At 39.7% G+C, this 24,007-nt stretch overlaps 1 protein-coding gene across 1 annotated transcript in view; it reads right to left on the minus strand.

Moving 5' to 3' along the window:
- Positions 1 to 24,007, minus strand: part of LOC149064908 (tyrosine kinase receptor Cad96Ca-like) — a 33,650-nt gene that overhangs the window by 4,150 nt on the left and 5,493 nt on the right. The window contains exons 2-8 of the mRNA XM_089254897.1: positions 11,929 to 12,009; positions 9,885 to 10,036; positions 7,722 to 7,772; positions 7,086 to 7,625; positions 4,580 to 4,732; positions 753 to 906; positions 550 to 660 (exon numbers count right to left, since the gene is read on the minus strand). Of these exons, the coding sequence (XP_089111023.1) occupies positions 550 to 660; positions 753 to 906; positions 4,580 to 4,732; positions 7,086 to 7,625; positions 7,722 to 7,772; positions 9,885 to 10,036; positions 11,929 to 12,009 (1,242 nt within the window). The remainder of the gene's footprint in view (positions 1 to 549; positions 661 to 752; positions 907 to 4,579; positions 4,733 to 7,085; positions 7,626 to 7,721; positions 7,773 to 9,884; positions 10,037 to 11,928; positions 12,010 to 24,007) is intronic.

Here is a 24,007-nt window from a genome sequence, read left to right on the forward strand (position 1 = left end):
TGTTTTGGCTCCGGGTACCCCAAATTCGTTACGATGGCACTTTTAATGTGTCAAATACGTACAAAGCAGCATCTGGAAAGCATCTCCCAGTTCTAAATACAGATTCCAGTGGTCAGAGTCTTTCTTTAACGATTTTTTCTTTTTTTTTTAATCGTTTTTCTATGTGAAGTAGCTACTTTCTAAAAATGGTCGGTAGGCCACAGCAAAAAGCTAGAAGGGCCACATTTGGCCCGTGGGTTATGGGTTGAAGATTCCCCCCCACCGGTTTAAAACTCCTGGGTGCTCGTGTTGATCTTTACGTAAGAAATAAATTTGGATTTCTGCATCAATTCAGTGTTGTGCTCAGATCCATATCACATGATCCACCATTACCGTGGGTGCTCGAGCACCCACAGCAAACCCCGGCTCAGACGTCACTAACCACAGGTCACTTAAGTGATCCGGAAACCATTCACCGCCCAAGTACGTATATTGATATTATTTCGAGGAATCCTTAAAGGTTTGAGAATGGTTGCGAGATTGAATATAAATCCGAAGATCGACACAAACCTCTTTCAGTGCAACAACCGAGAAGGGTGACGACGTTCGGGTGAGGATCCAAAAGCTTCATGATGTCCAATTCGGCTACCAAGTCTTTCTTCTCTTTCTCCGTCGCGTTTTCTGAAGAATAGACAAGAGAATAAATACATTAATTAGCTTTTGTCGGTGGTGCGATCTTCGACGTGTGGCTACATTGAATATACTTGGCTTACCCCGGAGAGTTTTGACGGCGACGATTTCGGTTTCTTTGGTTCTGTCCGAGGTGTTGGTCTCGCATTTCCAGACTTGACCGAAACATCCTTCGCCAAGAATCCCCAAGAAATGTAGCTGGTGCCTCGGGAATTCCCATTTGGCGTCTCTCGTGATCTGCGAAACACCAAAGCAAGTCATTAACCACTTGGCGTGCAAGCGTTTGGCAAGAAACTTGGGTTATCTGTATTTATTGAATTGGCGATAAATATACTAACCTTGTCCTAACCTAACTGCACGTTAGAACCAAGAATTAAAATAATTTACATACTTTTATCATGATAATTATGATAACCATCACACGTATTTATTATGTTCAATCTTTTCCCCCCAGTTAAATGCATTTTAATTCACTGCGATTTGCAATGGCACGCCTTTTGGCAATTTTTTAGCAGTTTTAAACATTTTTCACTTTTATCAGTTTCGGACCTATACGGCATGAACCCCCCTTTCGACGCCCGGGACACCAGATCAACTGCACAAGTGACCAAAGAAAATTGTTCGACCCATGAGGGATTGTCCCACGTTTAGGGGACCCGCATCTTATAAGGGCAGTGATGTTTACAGAAATTTAAAGAGAATCTTCCCCCATAGCCAATAACGGATCTAAACGCGATGTGTTGGAGGGATCGACTTATTGTGAACTGATCGTCATGGTTGTCCCATATTTTGAAGGGCCAGTCCATTGTCCCATATTATTTGGCTGTTCGAAGGGGAGGGCACAGGGCCACAACTAGATGCTTGGCCAGCTGGGTAAGCATGCCCCTCCCCCCCGTTGAAAGAGGTTAAAAGATGAAATTTGCACTCTCCCCCCCCCGATCAAACGCCTGGGGCAACAGATCCACTGCGCGCCCCTCCCAGTTGCGACCTTCAGGGTGATCACTCTTGATCCGTGAATTCTAAAGTTTGGGTCCCCGAATTCTCGTTAACAAAGCCCTTTGCGAGTATAATATTGTATTATCGAAATAGCGCTATTCCATAGGGAAAGTGTTCAACCTTTTTCACTGCTGAATCGATGAAAGTAGTTGAACAATTTTGCGGACCGATGGAAATAGTCAGAAATAATTCGTGGACTGACGAAAAAAATCAATAAATGCGAGAAATAATTTGAGAGCCGCAAAAAATAATGAAATTGGAAAAGTAATTTGCGGACCGAAAAAAAAATAAATGGACCGAATGCGGACCGAAAAATTAAATAATAATTTGAGGACTGGCAATAAATTAAATGACTAAAGGGGAGAAATAATTTACGGAAAAAATAAATTGAAAAAATAGTTTGAGAGCCGAAAAAATAATTAAATTGGAAAAAAAATTTGCGGACCGGCAAAAAATAAATAAATGAGAAATAATTTGTAGACCCTAAAAAAATGAAAAATAAATAATTTGCGGACCGCTAAAATAATTCACAGATCTGCTGACGGCTAAGACAAAAATAAAAACTAATATATAGACATTTTACTGTGATATTTAATTACATATAAAATTATGTAACGGCTATAGGTATGAATTGATCGAAATTTTGCGGACCGGCAAAACCAGCGGTCGAAGGACACTCACGAAACGGATCAATGACGAGCTAATAATAGCTCAATGCATTTATTTCCCCATCGGTCATCCGAGGACGAGTTCGTACGTTAATTATTAATCAATGTGTCAGTGGTGAGAAAAATAATCTAGTTATTAATGATTCGCATGGGAACGGATGCCATGATTGATTCCGACAGCCAATCGAATCACCCTTTCTTCACGTATTATATAGAAGCGCGTACGCGGAGCGAGATGGTGCGTACAGTCCTTGTTGTTGGTGAAGAGAACCAGTTTAGGTCATCGAGTCACCAGTTCATTTACGGTCAGGTTCGTGTTCACATTCCATGACACTTAATCCGCTCCTCGCTGTGTTATGGATCAAAGAATAGAAATTTGGTTTGACCATATATTCAGTGGCGTCTTAACGAATTCGGGGGGTTCCCCCATAAATCATTGAAGATTTTTAGATTCTAATTCAAGCATTTATGATACATAAATTGGGCGGATCCAGGACGATGGGTTGGGAGGGTGATTAACTGAGTAGATTCTATAATCGTCCCGTTTTTTGCGGGACTAATTTTTCTTATACATATTATCCGGCTCCGTTGGGGGCGATTTTTCTCGCCGACCCCCGTCTGGATAATTATTTGAGTCCCTTCCGATTCATCCTCTGGTCTGAATGGTTTCATTTTATAACCAACTATTTTATTTTGAAAATTATAACAGATAGTTTTGTTTTTATTCAATAGGTGACAGCAGTTGTCCAAGTTTAACGCCGTTTGTCGTATTTATGGTAGTAAAGTGCTAGAATATATGAAATATAATAAGTTAGAAGTTTAGGAAATTTTTCTCTAATTTTTTTTTTTTTTAGTTTTATTTACCGGTTCGCAAATTATTTCTGGAATTAATGCCAGTTTGTGAAAAATTTCACTTAATTTTTCAGCGGTCTGCAATCACGAACAGGTCGAACACTGAACTAAACAATGCATTGGCCCAGGCTTTTGGTGCCGATAGGTAATTGTATCCATTGCCACACGATTCGACATTATAATGCCTTCTTATCGGCTTATATCAGTGAATTTGTGGTCCCGGTTTTTATCAGGATTGGTTTACCCCGTTTCTCAGTCTCATGATCTGGCCACCCTATCCTAGGCCAATTCTGGTGCCGTACCGTAAATCAGCTATGATTCTATAACTGGAGGTAAATTGTAACATCGGATTTTTTTTTTCTTACGTCAACAGCACGGAAAATTATAAATATTGGATTGATAAATTTTAAATTTGTAATTGGGGTGACCCAATCGTGAATGAAGGGCGATGTGTTCGCAGGGGCTATTTATTATTCAGGTTTGTTGAATCGTCCCGTATTTTACGGGACATAATTCCCTCCCAGTTTTTGGCTCGTGGAAGGAGCGATTGCCTCTATTGCCCCCCCCCCCTTCTCCAAATACGGGAATTAGTCGAGGTACACACCATCAGTAGCAAATGGAACCAAGGCGATATCTTCAGCTATAAATGAAGCGGAGGCAGACATCTCCAGCTGCAAATGAAGCTGAGGCAGACACTAGCAGCTGCAAATGAAGCTGAGGCAGACACTAGCAGCTGCAAATGAAGCTGAGGCAGACACTAGCAGCTGCAAATGAAGCTGAGGCAGACACTATCAGCTGCGAATGTAGTGGAGGCAGATACCATTGGGTTCACCGTTGAATCATCCCGTATTTTAAGGGAAAGATGAATCCCCCTTCCATTTTTTGCTCTTGGGAGGGACGATCGCCTCCCTTCTCTTTTGATCCACGCATGTGGTGACCACATACCTTTTGAATTTTAGTATTTCTTTTTAACATTCGATTTGAAAAATATTATAAACGCTTTATTTTTATTTGCATAACAGGTATTTTTATGCAAATAAATCAATTTTTTTTTAATTGACACAAATACGGCCATAATATTTTTCGGCCATCTATTATTTCAAGTCACATGCCCGAGACCGCACATGTAAATTTTTGGAGATTTGTCCAGCCATGTTGGGCGGCCACCCAGAGCCGTCTTAAAGGCACCATGGGCCACGGGCCAAGTGGTTTTTCTGAGGCCCTACCGGGTAAATTATAGAAAATTGCAACCAAATCTCATTTTGTGAGGTCCTTCTTCTCTTGAGGCCCCCGGGCCGTGCTCGGGTAGGCCCATGCGTTAAGACGGCACTGCGGCCACCCAAACTGCCCACGCTGGTACTGTAGGCTGAATGTATTGGCTCTATATTACTTACCGCTGAACTGTTTTGGTGCGACAGAGAAGCTTGCGTGCTGCTGCTCGATAAAATGCTGTCACATGGTCTCAGCAGTGCACTCGGCGAGTAGCTGAAGGCGACGGTATTCGACAAGCCTCCTTCTATCCTGGCTGCTGATACGGCTTTCTTCAGCTGGAATAAACATGCGAATATTGATCCGTACATACACATTGAACACTCAAACGTATTTTTTAAACACAGAAACAAAATTATTCGATTATTTATGCACATTTTCGAGATCAAAAACATCTGCAGTGTTGTTGATTCATTGACCTCTACCATAAGTAACCACGAGGGAGGTCACAACTCTGGGGGTCCGTGATAAATGTTGTTATGTATTTTTTATGTCTTTTCATACCGTAAATCAGTCATAATAAGTCCATAATACATACATAATCAGTGATTCCCAAACTGTTGCTCCTTATTCCCAGGGGCATCGCGGCTCTTTAGGAAAATTAATCAGTAAATTTTAGAACCATTTTTGAGCGAAGTGTGGCTCCAGTATTATCGTTACGGCCAATCGTATGTATCCTTCAAACCAGACGCACATTTATGGTTTTGCCGCTTGCGGGCTAAATGAATTTTGCCGCCCTTCTCTCCCATTCTAGTGTAATTCTAGTGTGATTTTCTTGACTGCTCTTTCCTCGAATTCGCCTTCCTGTGCTACAACCCGCTTGGTCTCCCTCCACTCCTGCAAGTACATTTGTGTTTCTGAGTCACTTTTTTGGTCACTCACATGCTGCCACATTGTTTTGGTCACTCACATATTTGCACATTGTTTTGGTCACACATATTTGCACATTGTTTTGGTCACTCACATATTTGCACATTGTTTTGGTCACTCACGTGCTTGCACATTGTTTTATTCACTCATATGCTATTTTATACACACTCTAGGTCATTCTTTTGATTCTGAATGACATGGTTCCTTGCTGTGTCACTCTTTTAATCATTTACACCTTAACACATGCTGTAGATTAATATTTTGGTCATTCTCATGCTCGCACGCACTCTAGGTCACTGTTTTGGTCATTCACAAGCTTGCACACGCTCTAGGTCGGTCACTCACTGATCTGATCCCTCGCTCTGTAGGTCATTCACATGCTTGCTCACGCTCTACGTCACTCTTTTGCTCACTCACGTGCTTAGTCACTCACTGACCTAGCTCCTAGCTGTCTGGGCATAGGTGGATTTGTTCAGGGTTATACAAACTTTGCCGCCCTTCTCCCATTCTGCTAATTCTCTTGGCCAATCATTCCTCAAATTGCCACCCTCTAAAGTTGCAGTTCTAGGCTATAGCCTGCTAAGCCCTTCCCCCCGTAAATGCGCTACTACTTGAAAATCCACACTGACTCATGCGCCATCATTGAGCGCCTCCGCCGTTGCATGAGAATATCCTTTATTATTTATATTGCAATTTTTAACATATTTATTTTTTGTTAATTGTACTATTTTTATCCGTAACTACTATCTTTTTTATATTTTTTTCCATCATATATCTGAAAATAATATCACTGTGCTATATTTTTTAAACCTATTCATTGTAACAACCAGTATGGGACATTTGTCTCCTTGGTTGCCAATAATATCATATAACATGTATTCACACAAATTTTAAATAAAAATTTGAAAATTGAAAAAAAAAAAGAAGACAATTAGACTAGACTGGGAGAAAGGCCGCAAAATTCGTGTACCAAACGGGCGGCAAAATCATAAATGCGCTCCAGCCCTGCGAGCCGGGACAAATGCCATTGGTTTTTTGTTTTTCGTGCTATTTTACTATAGAAGGGTCCGTGAAAAGTCTAGTTTTGGGGCCCGCTAAAGATCCCAGCCTAGGGCTCCTGGCAAAGGAAAGGGTGGTCATGGCCTCTGCGGATGAATCAGTCGCAACACTAAGCAAACGTAAACAACATGTCGACAAATCAAAGGAACAGTTGACGACATCTTCAAAGGGACCCGCGTTGAAGAAAACCATGAAGAAAACCAGTATTTCGATGAGCTTCCGACCTGAACAACGACATGACATGATTAACCCAAAATTTGTTCACACTTGAGAGAACATTCCCCCCCCCCCTCCCCGCCCTATGCACGACATCGTTTGCTATGATGGATCACCATACTTGTTGCCACCCGAAACGTATATTTACGAGGAAAAAACAATATATGAACGGGAGAGTAAATAATATTTGTTGGTAATTTTCATTCGTAAATACAGTGAAATGTCTCTCAAGGGCCCCCAATATCTCCCCATGAGGGGGCCCTTCCATCATGATAGAAAAAAACTGTTTCCTCGTCCAGAATTTTCCTCAACATTGACTCATATGTAAATTTACTATGGGGAGAGGCCCCCACCAAAGATCGCAGTCTTGGGGTGCTGTTGCAGGATGCGAGGGCCATGGGACAGCCCCCCTCTCAGAGAGATTTCACTGTATTTTTTGGTCTACCCGGAACCGTATGAAATAAAAGAAATGAGCGCCCCACTTACCGTCCTGAGCTTCTCGTGATGCTTGCAACGTCTGTACAGCAGCCAAAGTCCGAGCATGAGAGCCGGAGCCAGTCCAGTGACGATGAGCGCCGGTAGGACGGCCGAAGTCACTCCTGCGGCCACCCCCTGGCCGCCGTTCCCCTGTTGTTGGTCGTTGCCGCGCTGCCCCGTTGTCGTCTGGTGGTCGTCCGCTTGGCCGCCGCCCTCTCCCGGAGGAACCTGGCGAACTGGGGGCTTATCGCCAGGGACGGCGGCGGAGGGAGAGGGGGCGGCGAAGACCGCAGGAGGGGCGGGAGGAGCGCCGTTGGGAGGCGAGGGGGCATGGTAGGAGGGGGGAGGTCCGGCGGGTACGAAGGGATAACGGCCCGGAAAGGGCCGCCCGCGACGGCCGCCGCTCCCCCCGGGATGGTGGCGATGATCGTCCGAGATCCCATACGATGGCGACGGTGGCCGCGAGGTGCTGAACGGGACGTCCAGGCCCGGCTCGGGATTCGGACTCAGGTTGGGCTCCAGCACTCGGACGTAGACTTCTATCTTAGCCTGAAACGAGAAACATGAAACGATTTTTTTTTTACTTTTCACAGGTCATCGTCATCACTGAACATGCGAGTCATCGAATGGGGAATGAACGCTTACCGTTTGATGTCCATCGTTGGCAGTGATGTACAAATAAAAGTCGTTTCCTCCCTAAAAAGAAGCAAAGACATTGTTTTCATTCTTCACGTGATTTCGTAACAAAAATAATCATCCACAAATACCTGAATCTGATTTCACCTTTTCCTTCTAGCACAGTCGTATTTACAGGGAAGGGGGGGGGGGGGGTTAATGGGCTATTATAGCCCGGGGCAGCAAGTTCAGAGGGACTTCAAGATAAGGAAGGAGTAGAATGGCCAGAGATGTCCTGGTCTTTTGCTAAAAAATGTACTGTTCCGAAAAGTGTTTTCGAATCTTTGTTTATCGGTTTTCAACTTGCGTAACATTAAATAAATTTAATTTATTTTCCAATATATAGGTGGCAGAACTGTTATGTTCTAAAATTTCAAAAATTACCCACGTTTTTTTCTTCTAATCTAATGAACTGTCATAAGCACAGCCGTTACGCATCGTGACGGCACAGAGTAGCCAAACCAACTCAAAAGTTGGTTTTGCAAATCCCATGCAAAGTGATTGCGTAATATTTCTATTGCATTGTAAGTTTACATTTCGACATTGAATTGAACGCATGGCCCCCACATTCTGCTGGAGCATGACCCCCAAGCCACATTTTCATGGGTCCTATGAACAAAAAGTGATAGTAATTGTCCCCAGCCCCCAGGGCTTGAGCCCTGTCAGCCCTATCCTTGTCGCTGGAGCTCATCCCTTTTGTCACCGGTCATGGGCCTTTCCCGGCAACCTTGCATCGCTTTAAAGCGATTGAAAGCGATAAATGGTCTTGTCTTAAGCCTGGCACGCCCTTGCGCTACGTTACATGCTGTCCAGAAACAACGCCCTTTCACTTCCGTTCGCAGGCTGCCCATCTCTACAGACCATGTTTGCTTGGCATACAATGTCGAGAGGAATAATAATAAAAAAAAAAGATAAGAAGATTGGAGGAACTTCTTGAGCAACATCCTGAGAAGATAATGGGATCCGACTCCTCCAGCTCCTGTAACTCCGGTACCAGCGCCTCCGTTAAGGATATCGCCGCATCTTCACCCTGACAGAGCGCTGGTGGCAGGCACTGTTTGCAAGCGAGTATCAGAATGAATCCACAATCTAATATAGCCCCGAAGAAATTTTCAAGGTCTTCAGCAGTGCTCAAAAATGAATTAGACTGGGTGGATTGTACTGTCCGGGCGGAATGGGGTGCTCCGCCCTTCTGTCATACAATCCTTGATCGATGAAACTTCTGATTGCGCCTTTTGCGATACGATTTTATACAACTTCCTATAATTGTTTATTACCGGTGCTCGTTGCACTTTGACTTGATTTGATTATTCGATGTATGTAATTTTAATAATAGTGCATTTTACAATGCACTATTTGTAATCTTTGACGTATCAATAAATTTTTGTTTTTGCCAGAGATGCCCGGATCCTTACGGAGGCCGAAGTACTTACGTTGCTTCTTCGACAGAGTCTGGGTGTCTCGCGGTTTCTCCAGTTGCTCCAGCCCCATCCTTGTGGGAGCCATGACTGAACGAACAGAAAAGGACTAGCACCTCCTATTGTTAAACATTATTTATAGTGGGTGTTGACAAGGCCCAGGGGCTAAATCACCAATTGGTAATTTTCAACCATTGCCATATAACTCGTTATTGTAATACACTCTGAGAAACATTTTTCATGATGTCCCGGTTTTTAATCAAGAAATTTGCATTATATCCCGGTTTTTATAGAGATTTATCCCGGTTTCTCCTGCAGACATTATCCGGGGCAATATTTAGTCACCCGGGGTGAACCGGCATTTCGGTGCCCATTGCCATGTAGAAGAAGCAGTTAAAGGGTGAACCCGGCACCCCTTCTGATCCAGCGCCTGGGGCACCAGATCCGCCTGCCCCCCCCCCCTCTCAGTTGCGGACCTGCTATCGACAATCACACTCCTTTCACAAATTTATATAAATATTCCTTGTGGAAGCTTTCCTTTTCCATGTTTTTTGTGACATCCCTCATTGGTGTCTACAAACTTCAAATCCGTTAAAAAAAATGCATGTTCAGGCTCTTTTACAGGCTCCTCCTTAAAGTTCTGGCGATATTGTATTTGTTAACACCCTGTGTAAACAGAATATAGATAATTTCATACAATAAAATAAAGGCTCACCTGTCCGGCAAGGGATTTGGCCAGCTGAACTTCTCCCGAATCCTTATTGATCCTGAAATATTGCGATCCATCCACGTAGACGGCCGGTTCGATCCCGTATTCGATGGTATCGCCTTCCTCGTCTCTCGTCCTGACAGTCGTTATGCGATTACCTACAATTAATCAAAATCAAATCAAAAGCGAAAACAAACACTGTAATTCTAAGAAACATTCGGGGGGGGGGGGATCAGAAAAGAGCGGTCATGTCCGGATGAACATCGCGGACATGTTCGAAAAACGCGGAAACACCCTTTCTATATCACATCTCAAGTTTTCTTTTTCCATGTTAGGAATGCTGATGATATTGCGCTCAGAATTTACTATGAAATATGGAATTTGGGGTTCCGGTCTGACACGAAATAGAGAGGTGTGGGCGGTGATTGTATAAGAAGAGGACCGACACCGTCCTTGACCCCGTGCGCAATATCGTGAATATAGTATTACGAACATGATTTCCTGGTCACGAATCATCTTGCAAAATATGCATAAAAATAAAGGCAAAGTGTTTGCAGTCTGAAAAATGTAAATATAAAAGATTTTTTTCACTCAATAGTGTAAAATGATATGCATCAGCGTTCGTGCATTCGCTCCGAATTGCGACGATATATTTCATTCGGCGCATGGCCCGCGAATGGCCCGCGGGTCAAATGTGGCACTCGGAGTCATCTGATGTGGCCCATGACCTCAAAATTAATTTTGTCCCCAAATGCAGCACATTCCCAGATCATTTGAGTGACTAGCAGCGCACACAGTTAAAGATCACTCAAGTGGTCCACGATGCCCTTCCATACGACTTAAGTGGCGTACGGCACATTCTCATATCATTTGAGTAACCTGCGGCATATTTTCAGAGCGGTTAAGCTGCTTGTGGAGCATTTCGACATGACTCAAGTGGGCAGCGGCACATTCCCATATATTTTAAGTGATCTTGAGTGATCTGATTACTCAATCACTCACTCAAATTGCTCACCCACGGTACATTTGCTAGTCACTTAAGAAGCCTACGGTGTGGTTCCAGACCGCTTAATTAAGTGGCTCGCGACATGTTTTCAAATCAATGAAGTGGCCCGCACTCTCGTTAAGGTTGAACGCCTTTGATTTAGAGCAATTGTTCCCAAACGTTTCTATACTCTACCATCCCCCTTCTTCAAAAATGTTTTTTTTTTTGCTCATCGTGTCCCTTGAATTAAGCAAACCCATAGGATCCTATATATTGCCAATTAGCTTCTGTTATCCTCCCCTCCCGAGGGGGGGGGGGGGATATTGCCCACATTGGGAAACACTGATTTAGTCACTGAAATAATCGAGCCAGTGTCCATTCGGCTTTTCGACAGTTGCATCAAGTTAATGTATGAGTAAAGGGACTGCCGTGGTTTTTTTGGTCCCGATGAAAGTTTTTTGGCTTTGCTTTTGGTTTGATTTTGCATTTTTTGCATTGACAGATCCAGCCAAACTCCATTTGGATGACTTTTTTTCGAAAGTCCCTGTGTGTTTGTGTCAGTGCTGCCCTTACCAGACGCGGGGCCTTGTGCAAAAATAATATTAGGTCAGTGGTGTCGAATCGGTTTAATTTTTTTTAATGTAATTGCATAAATATGTTACGGCCGAAGCCCGAGTTGACGTATTGGTCAATTTCGCCGTGAATTGACCAACTAACGTCCGATCTTATTTTTGATTTCGGGCTTTGGCCAGCCAGTTTGCGAACAAATCATCAGAATTCGTAGAAGCCATTAATAATTTGGAGGATCCTCAGTTGGTTTCAAGGCTTTGGTTCCTTTTTGGTCTGACTTTTTCTCTTATTTGGCTGCAAATGTTTTCGTTTAGTTAGCCAAATTCGCGATTAAAATAAAATGAAAAATCCCAGCGAGAATTCGATGCAATAGAGTAAAAACCTATCAATTTGGACATCTCTGTATCCTTGACACCTCTCTAACTTGGATACAATTTAATGAAACCATAGGCTAACGCGGAAGGAGTTATTTAATGATATTAAGCATCGACTTACCGACTGGCTCGTTTTCTTGAATCAGCCATTCCCTTTTGAAGTCGAACACAGGTGGCGTGTTGTGACCAGCAAAGGCCAGACCTGGCAGATTAGGAAAAAATACATATATTTGTGTGTTGACAATTTTAAATCAAATAATTTGTTGCAATGCCCTTACCAATGACTATAACAATACCATATCTGCAAGCCCGAAGACGAAAATGAGATATCTCGACTCCTTTAAGACCTCTTATTTACATATTTGCATGTACAGGGTGTCCTGTAAGTGCTAATGTGGCCTTTATATGATCGGCAGTCTTTTGCAGAGGTATGGTTTTCAGTTTAAAAAATGCTCAAAAGGTGTTAAGAAATTACCGTGTACCAGTTTTAAGAGTGGAAATATAGTGTGTAACGAAATAAAAAAAAATCTAAATTTTTATACGGTCTTCTAACTTCCAGTCAGAAAGTTGCTGCCCTGTCTTTCCTGAGGCCAACGATAAACATTCCAAATTTTGTAAGTGTAATGTTCACAGAGATATTAGAATTCAAAAATCGGAGAAAAGTTGGGAACGCAGCGTCGTCCGTTGGTTTTTGTTGTTCTCTTTCATAACTTTTTTTCCGATTTTTTGATTCAAATATCTTAGCGAATATTTCCTTTAGAAACATAGAATTTTTTCTGTGAGCCTCAGGAGGTACTGGGCAACAACTTTCTAATTAGAAGTTAGAGGACCGGGAGACCGTATTGAAAATTTAGATTTTTTTTATTTTGTGAAACACTATTTTCAGTTTCAAAACTGGTACAGGGTAATTTTTGAACGCCTTTTTTGAGCATTTTCAAACTGGAATCTTACCTCTACGATAGACGGTTGATGAGATAAAGCCCGCATTAGTACTTACATGACACACAGTATTTAGCATTGACAAGCCCAGATATTTTTAAAGTTTATTTCTCAAAACGAAACACATTTTCCGTATACTCCATACGTGCTCAACCCATGGCCCAAGAGCCAAATGTGGCCCTGGGGGGGTCATCTGATGGGGGCCCGTGACCACAAACCTAATTTTGTGAAAATAAACGAAGCGCCACATTTCCCTATCACTTAAATGACCAGCGGTGCAGTTCAAGATCACGAAAGTGACCCGCGGCATATTTACAGATCACCGTGGCACAGTTCCAGAGCATTTAACCCTTTGGCTGCGAGAAAATAGTCGGAGAAATTCTTCTCTCTCACTGCGGGGTGCAAAAAAAAGTTTTTTTTAACTTTTTATTCGTGAAACATACAGTAGATGGCATTCAAACGTTGCAAATTCAATACAATCGAGAAAAGACGTGTCACAATCACCGACACACGAGTGAATTGGAGGCAGACACTCTACCACTACACCATTAAGCACACCCAGCCCATAAAAGAAAACCTGTCAGAGAATAAAAAAATAATTTATAAAAAAAAAAAACTAGAATATGCATATACGTAAGCGCCATCTATACATAATTTTAAGAACTTCATATTAAACAAAAACATTTGAAATCATCACAGGATGATCGAGCAGCTTATTAAGGTCATCATCTGTGGGCTTTGAGGGATAAGTGATCCGCGGTCCATTTCCAGATCACTCAAGTGTATTGCGACACATTCCCAGATCACTTAGGCGACTCGCAGCATATTTACAAATCACCGCAGTCCATTTCTGACCACTTGAGTGACCCGCGTCACATTTACTAATAACTTAAGTGACCCGTTTCGCTGTCCCAGATCAGTTAATTAAATGGCCCGTGACACGTTTCCCAATTTAATGAAGTGACCCGTACCCTCTTTTTTTTAACCCTTAATTCGACACCAGTAGAAAACCTACGACATCAATGAAGATATGTCACTCTGCGGGGGTTTCTAGTGATTTCTACGACGCCGCGGAAAGGGTTAATTTAATTTGATTTTTTTTATGTACAGTTCCCGGCAGAATACGTGAGGAAAAACTCTCACCTTGGAGCAAATATGTGTGGGTAGAGAACGGATTATACATCCATCATTGGTTAAGTTCGAACTCAAAAACCTCTCAGAAATAGGTATTTGCCGCTTCAAGCTCGAGGCTTTTTAAACATAACATTACGATGCTGAGATGTTATTATTGCTGAACTAGAACGAGTATTTGCCATTCAAGCGTGGTCAAAATAACACACTTGGCGCATGTTATTCTAGACCCCCTTTTCGACACAAGCACTAATAAATGCAATAAATAATTCATCGGAATGAATAAAACGACTTGAAATGAAGGGAATCTCCTCGTTCTCAACGTGAACATTCATCCGTAAACAGTTTTACACGAACTTGTGAAGCTATGGTTGTTTTACATGTGAACAGAAATCATATTAGATATAATAATAGAAAAAAAAGTGCCTATGAAAAAACATCTCGATCCATCAAATGATAATAGCGGTGGTGGGGGCGCGGGTTGTTATGTTATTATAATTGAAGAAAACCTATTTATACAGGTTGCCCGGGCTAAAGAATGGCTTATAACATACATGCTCAACCCCAAATGTGGCCCTCGCAGTCATCTGATGTGGTGCCAGGCCTCAAATGTAACGACCCACCGCACAGTTTCAGATCACTCAAGTGGCTCGCGGCACATTTATAGACCATTTAAATGATCCGCAGCATATTCACAAATCACCGCGGCATATTCCTAGATCACTTGAGTGACCAGTATTGACCCGCTGCACAATTCCAGATCACAATTCCGAAGTGATCCGTGACGCTGTTCCGGACCGCTTAGTTAAGTGGTCCGCGACAAGTTTTAAAACTAATGAAGTGGCCCGCACTCTCCTAAAGGTTAAATACCCTTGTCTTCTGAGAGAACCACGCATGCTTAAGCCGAAGCCCACACTCGTGTCCTCCAGCCTGGCCCAATACGTACCAGGGTTGGTCGTGGGGAAGTAGTGTGGCCGCTCTACCATCGGCAGTGATCGTCAAATGTTTTAGGCCGGAAGGTGTGTGCCTGTGTATATATATTCCAACATGTACCAATTCGTTAGAAGTTCCGCAGAGGAATATGGACGAGGTGCATGTGTGGTTTAGTAGTAGTGGTAGTAGCTCCCAGTCTAAGGAGCCACCTTCCTTCCCGATCTTCCAATCCGCCTGGCCACATATTGGTCGAAGAACGCAGTCGCAACACGGCTAATGTTCTGCAAGCAAATATTCACCAAGGAACATTTGGTCTGACTGGGCCAGTGTGTAGCCAGCCTACGCAGCTGGTGCTTCATTGCTTCTCATTATTCCGAAAATATTTTCGTTAAAGATTCAGAGTATAGTATAAGTATTAAGTATATAGGAAATTTATGGAGCGGAAGCGCGAGCGCATAGGCATATAAAGAAATGCATATGCCCGGTCAAAATTTTCTCATGTCTCAGGCAACGGGATTCAACAGGATTTTAACCCCCCCCCCCCCGTTTTTGGTTCCAGCATTCAAAACATGATAAATAAACATTACGAAATATGCTTACATGGAATCAGTTGGGCATCAAGTTTTTTAGCTTTTTTTTAAATAGTTCTGGCTCGTAAATGTAGAAGAGATATCATATTAACCGATACTTCACTATATCCGAATATTTTATAAGTGGGAGAAAAACCAAAATTATCAATTATTTTGTGAATATTTAAAAAATCGATTTCTCGAGTAAAAGAAATCGTAGAAATGGAAAAAAAATATGGTCAAAAAGTTCAAACGTGTAAAATTAGAAAATGATATTTATAGTCAAAGATAGATGTCGCTAAAAACCAAAACTAATTTACTTCGACACGCACAAAATCGAAACTTAAACTGTTTCGAAATGGAACAAAATTCGTTCACCACAACAAAATAATGTAAACATGTATTAACGGATATGTGCGACTGCATCAAATTTCTTTGCAATTGAGCTCAACTATTATGAATTTTATTCAAATAATATTTTAAAACATAAACTTTTCCGAAAAAGAAGATAAAATTGTTTATATAATACGCATCGATCCATAAATTAATGTTTTAAATCATAGTCTCCCAAACCTTTTGTTCCATCGCCCCCTTCATCAGAAATTTTTTCCTCTCATCGCCCCCTAACTCAAGTAAACCCATAGGATCCTATGTTAAATCAGTAGGTTCTATCGCCCCCTTGGACAACTCCATCGCCCCCCAGGGGGCGATATTGCCCACTTTGGGAAACACTGTTTTAAATCAACAACAGAGGACGCTAGCAAGAACCTTCCTTCTCTAGTACATTTTTGAACCCTGTTCCAATTTCTCAACAGAATTTCACCAATTTTAGATATGGTTACTAATAATAACGTTTGAGAAGTTTCGAAATCACCCCCCCCCCCTCATTCCATTAACTATAATTAGGGTTGGGTTTTTGCCGGCAAAAAATGAAGTGGCAGAAAGTGGAAAAAAACTGGCAAAAAATCAGCAAAAATGGCAAAATTTGGTAAAAATTGTTCTTTTTACTCAAGACATACCAAGCTTGGTTTTTCAATTACAAAATATTCTTTTCAATATAAAAACTTAAAAAACATATGAAACATAAAATTACATGGTATAAAAATGAATATTCAGCAACCGAAAACGCGAAAACATATCCAAATAAAATATGCATTCCCCCAGATTTGTTATAAAAAATCAACAAGTCGAAAACAGATAAATCCAATTTTTTAATTCTATGAATTTTTGCCAGGTGGAAAAAATGTAGCAAAAATTTCTGCTTTATCCCAATAAAATATGCATCATCCAGATTTGTTATAAAAAATTGATAAGCATAGCGCTTTATAATTATTTATTCATAAAATTCGAAACAGACAAATCTAATTTTTTAATTCTATGAATTTTTGCCAAAATGTGTCAAAAACTATTTTAGCCGGGGCGGTTTTTATCATGGTTTTTTCCAGTGCGGCAAAATCTTACCAACCCTGCCTATAATGACGGAAATTAGACTGAGGGAAAACGACTTGTCGGTGGGAACACGAAAATCCAAATCCTTCCATTCTGATGATAATCGGCCGAGCCCCATAATTCGTATTAAAGGTTGAGTTCTCGATGCTGAAAATATCCAAGTTCTACAGAAAAAAGCCTCTAAAATTCACGAATATACATATAACAATATCTAAATAGGCATTTATAACAAGAAAAAAATTCAAGAAAGGATTTTTCACAACAAAAAAAAAGCTTTCGTGGCATTTTGGCTGAACTTCTGTACTCTACTTATAAGCTATATGAATTGGCCGAAATTTTTAGTAGACCGACAGGGAATTCTCACGGACCAGCGGAATGTGTGTTGAAGAACACTGATTTAAAGGATCTAAATTTTCGTTTTGTAAGCCCATATCAAGAAAGAAATCAGTCCATATCAGTCGGATCAATGGCCTGAGCCAGCTCGTGCCATTTCGTCGATTAATGAAATAAAATTATGCAAAATAGTACAACTACGTGTAGACTAGGAAGAGTTCACCTGATTTAGCTTCGCGTAGGACTACTTTCACGTTTGCAACAAGCAAAACAAGAAAGTAATAATAATAATACTAAAGGTACATCGAGATGGATATCTCGGTATTTATTATTATTTTTTTTTGGCCTACTAACCGTTTGCGAGGATATTTCCCTGAACCCGGAGGCCGTCAAATATATCCGAGACAAAAATGAAAAAAAAAAAAAAACTTATCCTATTGTCCAACGCCTTTTGTAAATTATGGTTATTTGCTGCCAAAGTTGAGAAAAAACTTGTTCGTGATCTAGGAAGGAGAAAGATTTCAAACGAAAATGTCATTCGCTCCTCGATTCCAGCACCTTTGTATTCCAGTGGTTTCGGCACCCTTGTCATAAAAATAGAGATATGTGCCTCGTTCAAACAATAATTTTATTTCCAACTGGAATGGATTGCGGTTAAATGGATAAAAAGAAACCCGTAGACTAAGCAGGGCCGCAACTAGGATTTTGCCGCCCGGGGCAAACATTATTTTGCTGCCCTCCCCCCAACTTTAAAATTCAATAATTTTGTAATCGCGTTCTTTGTTCCCACCTAAAACTGTCGCCCCCTAAATTTTGCCTCCCGGGGCAGTTGCCCCCTCTGTCCCCCTCTAGTTACGGCTCTAGGAGTTCGCATTCCACTTGTTTGGCCCGTCAAGCTAAATGCATTTTTGAGCCAAAAAGACCCAGATCCGCGAATAGGATGATAGGGCTCCCAAATTACAGAAGACTTTCACCAATTTTTAAATTATTTTTCATTAATTCTGAATATTTTCATTAATTCTGAATATTTTCATTAATTCTGAATATTTTCATTAATTTTTAATATTTTAATCTATTCATAATTTTTATTAATCCAGAATTATTATTTTGTAAATTCTGAATTTTCATCAATTCTGTAATTACTTCTTTCAAATATTTTGAAAATTTATAAATTCTAGAATTGTGAATTTTTATGACTCATGAAACTATTTCTTTCATTAATTCTGAATTTAGGGTAGCTGCTCCACTTTTGGTCACATTTAGGGAAAATTTAAAATGAAAATTTTGTAGTAGATATGACTGGTTGAAGGCTATTAAATCATACCAACACACTGTTATTTAGTAAATTTAATTGGGTTTCTGTTAATTATAAAATCTTGTTGCATAATATTGTAAATTCTGAGTTATAACTCATTAATCAATTTATCTCAATTTGTACCACTTTTATTAGCCGCCTCTACACGAGCTTTGGCCACTTCTATGCATCAGTTTTGGCCACTCCAATATATTATTCAACAAGCATGAGTATTAAGCAAAAAAATCAAAGTCTTATTTTCCCCAAAGCAGAATATGCCAAAATCTACGACGTGCGTCGCAGAACAATCAGTGCTACTGCGGAACTCCCTGAAAAAATTTTAAGAAAAATGTAGAAAACACTACACAATTATGAGTATTTTTACTGCAGAACATTTTCAGTCAGCCGAGGGCTCGTTGCAGAACAATGCAAAACATTCTGCTTTGGGGCTTATTTTTTTAACTTGAAATTTGAGTTAAAAAGAATGACTCTAGAGGAAAAAATATTTAATTTCTGGCTGGTAAAAATACATAGTGATATTAAATAGCAATATATTAATTAAACTCATTGCTAAATTCATCAGAATCACCTTTGAAATTGGTGCAGTTCATGCACATAAAAGAATACTCATAGTCACTTGAGTCCGGTTCATCTAGTTGTGTTTTCCCCTTGTGGAGCGAGGACAAGGAAGCCTTTATGAGATTTTAAAAAAATGAAGTCTCATCGGTGTTATCACCGAGTGTGGATCTTTCTAAAACACTTGATTTTTCACCAGGACCTCTTTTAACTTCATTAAACCAATTTTTGATTTTGTCCTCTTTAATATTTGCCCGTGCTTTATTTATGTACTTACAACTGATTTTGGGGTGGTTTCATGAAAGACTCGTACCACTTTCTGCCTGTCCTTCTATCTTGGAATGGAGTTTTTATTTCGCTGGTCTCAACAATTTTCTGGACAGAATCAAAGAGTCGTTCTTTGTTGAACGACTCTTTGGAAATTCCATTCTTGCGATTTCAAAACTCCACTTTTCTAATTGATTTTCTACCTCAGATCTGAATACAACCAGAGGACCAACATGGCCAGAGGAAAGTGGTGTATATCCTGCATTTTTGTGGAGCAAAGTAGAACGAGGCACTCCAAAAAATTTACTAGCTTTTAATGCAATCGTTCAATTTTGAATGACCTCAACTGCACTTGCTATTTTAGATGGAGAGTAACAAAACAACCTTCTGACTGAAATATCGCCTGCTTTTTTCTTAACCCTTTAAGCGGCAATTAGAAATCACTAAACTCAACTCCCCTTCCAAATTACCTGTCTTTTTTAATGAAGTACACCTTCTTCTGATTTTCAGAACGTGCAAACTAAGGAGTAAAGGAAAAAGTTTATCATTGAGAAATCATTTTTACAAACTATCTGGGCTTGTCAATACTAAAATAAGAGGCGAGATATCTCATCATTGCCGCTTAAAGGGTTAACTGGAGCCCTTGCTATGTAAAAAGAGAAACAACACTAAATCAACTGCTTTCGTTTTATCCAGATGTTCGTAAATAAATTTAATGGATAAAAACCCCATACTAATGAATCATGTGGCCAAAAGTGAAACATATATTGCACCAATTTTGGCCACTTGCATGGCCAAAGATGTGACATACAGTAAATTTTAAACACTAGTTTTTGCCACCTACCATTAATTGTAAAAAACAACTAATTTAGATATGAAGTTAGAATGGGAAGAAAGTTTACCTTCCAAAACCTAGTGGTGGTAATTGTTTTTAGAAGAAAAACATTTCTGAAAGCTTGATGAGAGAGAGATAAATTTTGTAAAAAACCTTCTCCTAAACAAACAACTTAACAATTGTGAGCACATACTACAGATTCATGCATTTACTCTTCCTGCAAGTCACGTTATGAATAAATTAATATAATAAATTAATTAATTAATACAATGAGATTGTAAATGATAAAATAGAGTGTTTCTTGAAGGTGTAAGAAATGCATCTTAAATTATTTAATATCAAATCACAGACTAAATGCTAGACAAACTGATCTGGTGTAGCCAAAACTGGTACAGCTGCCAAAAGTGGTACACTTACCCTATACAGGAAATGGAATTATTTTTTTCATTAATTCTGAATTTTCATCAATTCTGGAATTATTGCTTTCATTATAATTCTGGAGCTATTGCTTTCATTATAATTCTGGAGCTATTGCTTTCATTATAATTCTGGAGCTATTGCTTTCATTATAATTCTGGAGCTATTGCTTTCATTATAATTCTGGAGCTATTGCTTTCATTATAATTCTGGAGCTATTTCTTTCATTAATTCTGCAATTACTTCTTTTTTTTTTCTTCATTAATTCTGACTACAGTAAATCTCCTCTTAACGGACACTCCTCAGATGTGGTCACCCCTCTTTTTTACAGCCAAATATTAATTTCCCCTTATATAATAAAATTATTATTTCAAACCCCTGATTAACAGTCACCCCTCTTTTACAGACATTTTTTTTTTTTTGTCCGCCGGTGTCTGCAAAAGATAGTTTTGACTGCAATGAGAAATGCTTCTCTTGAAGCTGGTTTTAGACAAGTGGTCATCGACGTCCGTCTGATAAATGGTCTGATTCGAGCTGAACCAAAAAAAACTGATCGTTCACGAGGCCTCTGATTTGCATTGATTCGCTCAGACGCCAAGTGATAAATATTGCTGAGATTATCATTATTCAAGATCAAATCGAATCGGCACAACAACAACAACAACTTGAGGCCGAACATTAACAAGAGAAACAGGTAATTAGAAAACCGTCGCGTCATCCTCGATGGTGATCGCATATAAAGTGAATCGTAACGAGTGATTCCAACGAGGACAAGTTCACGGCAATAGTCGATTCTGAAACATGCCCATTTGCCAAGCTTTTTTCCTTTTTTTACCCTCTTCTTGAAACAGTTTTTTCATTATAATGTTGTTGTTTTTTTTTCTTTGGCAAAAAACCTGTTATAACAGAGACTCTTTGGACTTTTTCTTTGCCCTTTTCCTTCAAAAGAAGGCAATCGAAGATTTCATTTCGCAAAGAAATGGAGCACGACAACGACGGAGGATGGAATCGGCAGACATTTATTTCGTTTCTTTCTAATGTGTATTTTTTGCGGCCCTCGCGCATACTCTGGAACATGGAAAAAAAATAATGATAATAAATAAGAGGCAAGGTCAATGCCTTCGGGAAAATCTTCGAAGAGTTGGGGGCCTTCGAAGGCCACGGTAATTCTTTCCTCCCCTATAATGATTATATCTTTCCCCCCCCCAACCACTTATTACAGTTATTATAATTAAGTACCCATCCCCTCAGCGAAATTATATGAAGACCATGACATTTGAATGAGCGATTAATCAGGACTGGGCACATATGCCCTCTTTCCCCAAGGAATCGCGCCCAATCACTTACATACATACAAAAATGGCGTCTATTGACGGTTATAAAAACGAAGAAATCAAATTAATAACGATGTTGTCATGTCTTTACAAAGAGATTATTACACACAGCAACGGTATCTCCATGCAAACGTTCGTTAAAAATACAGGGTAATTATGATAAAAGTTCCCGTAATCTGAGCAGTTTCTCTCAAAACCTGCTTATCCGAATACAGCCAAATTTTTATGATATACTAATGAAACGGTGAGAGAGATTTATGAAATATAAAAAAAAGTTCAATTTTCAACCACCAGGTGAAAAAGTGGCGCTTTTTCATTGCATTTTACATTTTCCCATGGTCCAAAACGTGTATATACCAAGTTCCAATGGAATATGGCTACCAGTACGGCCGCTACGTAGTCTGAACAGTTTGATTACACTGACACTGCTCAGACCGATGTAAACAAACGTCAGTACGCTGACACTACTGTATATAGCATAGCGTCCGTTCGGACGTATTGCATTGTAACTTGGTATATACGCTATATGGCCCATGGGGGGGAAAAATAAAATGCCATAAAAAACGCCACTTTTTCACCTGGTGGTCGAAAATTTAACATTTTTTTTTCATTTCATAAATCTTTCTCCTATGGTCTCATTAAAACATCATAAAAATTTGGCTGTATCCGGATGCGAAGTTTTTACGAAAAACTACACGGAGTATACGGGAACTTTAATTATAATCACCCTGTATTTTAAATATTTTAGGGAAAAAACATTGAAGTTGGGAAAGAAAATATCTTGATTTGATATCATAATAAATTTCTGTTCATTTGAATAATTTTTGAAGGTTAGTAATTTAAAATTTCTCCGGAAGAGATTCCTTTTCTCCCCCACCCACGAAAACCGGTTCGATCCTTCCAAAGATTGATCTTGCGCCCCCGGCGAAGTGCATCGCATGGTGCTCGGGTGCTGCCATCTACCTTCAAAACTGGAAGGGAGAAACGGACATCACAATCGTTTCTCTGAGTGAAATGAAGGTGGCATAACAGCGGTCCTCAACCAAGGCCCTTGAAGAAGTTTTAGGGGTCCACGCGAAAGCTTGCATGAGTAAAAGCAGTGGGTAGTGTCAAAATGGTAAATTAATAATTAACCCTTTCACATACAGGATTTTGGCGGAAAAAATTTGGATGATCTCTATTTGACGTATCGGCGATAAAATTGGTAACCTAAGTTCACGCGTTTAGTAAAAGGAAGAAGGGGAAAGAAAAAAGAAGAAAACAGTATAGTATATGGATAAAACAGAGAACGATTACAATAAATTTTTCTTTTCCCTCACCCCTACGTGCTCTCTTTTGCTCTTACATGTATATAGTAAAAAGATACATTGTACTGTAGGGGTCTTCAACGCATGATCCGCGGGTCACATTTGGACCTCGGAGCATTTTGTCGTGGCCTGCCGATCATTTTCACAAAATGATTTAAAACATCGAATAACGATTAATTCTAGAATTAATGAAAGAAATAATTTCGGAATTAACGAAAGAAATAATTTCGGAATTAACGAAAAAAATAATTTCGGAATTAACGAAAGAAATAATTTCGGAATTAACGGAAGAAATAATTACGGAATTAACGAAAGAAATAATTTCGGAATTAACGGAAGAAATAATTACGGAAAAAATTGATGAAAACTCAAAATAAATGAGAAATAATTCCAAAATTGATGAAAGAAATAATTGCAGGATTGATCAAAGATGTAATTCCAGAATTGATGAAAATTTTCAAAATTAGTGAAAGAAATAACTTATAAATCAAATCAATGAGAGAAATAATTTAATTTTTTTCCGCTAGAAACTAATTAATCAATAAAAGAATAATTGCAATGTTATTGAAAGAAATCATTTCAAGACACATTGAGAAGGAAAATAATTTCAGAATTGCCGAAATAAATAATTACAGAATCATTTAAAATGATTTCATACTGAAATTAATCGCATAATTAACTAATTTTATCAGTTATCAATCAAAAACTTTTCAGAATTGGAGAAAAAAGTTGTTCAGAACGCATCAAAACTGATAATTAATAAAAGAGATATAATTTCAGAATAAATAAAAGTCTTCAATTATTTTTGTCCCCGTT

Source organism: Pholcus phalangioides, unplaced genomic scaffold (assembly GCF_987345545.1).
Source record: "Pholcus phalangioides strain wild (caught in Gottingen) unplaced genomic scaffold, Ppha-v1.0 ptg000042l_1, whole genome shotgun sequence".
NCBI classification, from domain to species: Eukaryota; Metazoa; Arthropoda; class Arachnida; order Araneae; family Pholcidae; genus Pholcus; species Pholcus phalangioides.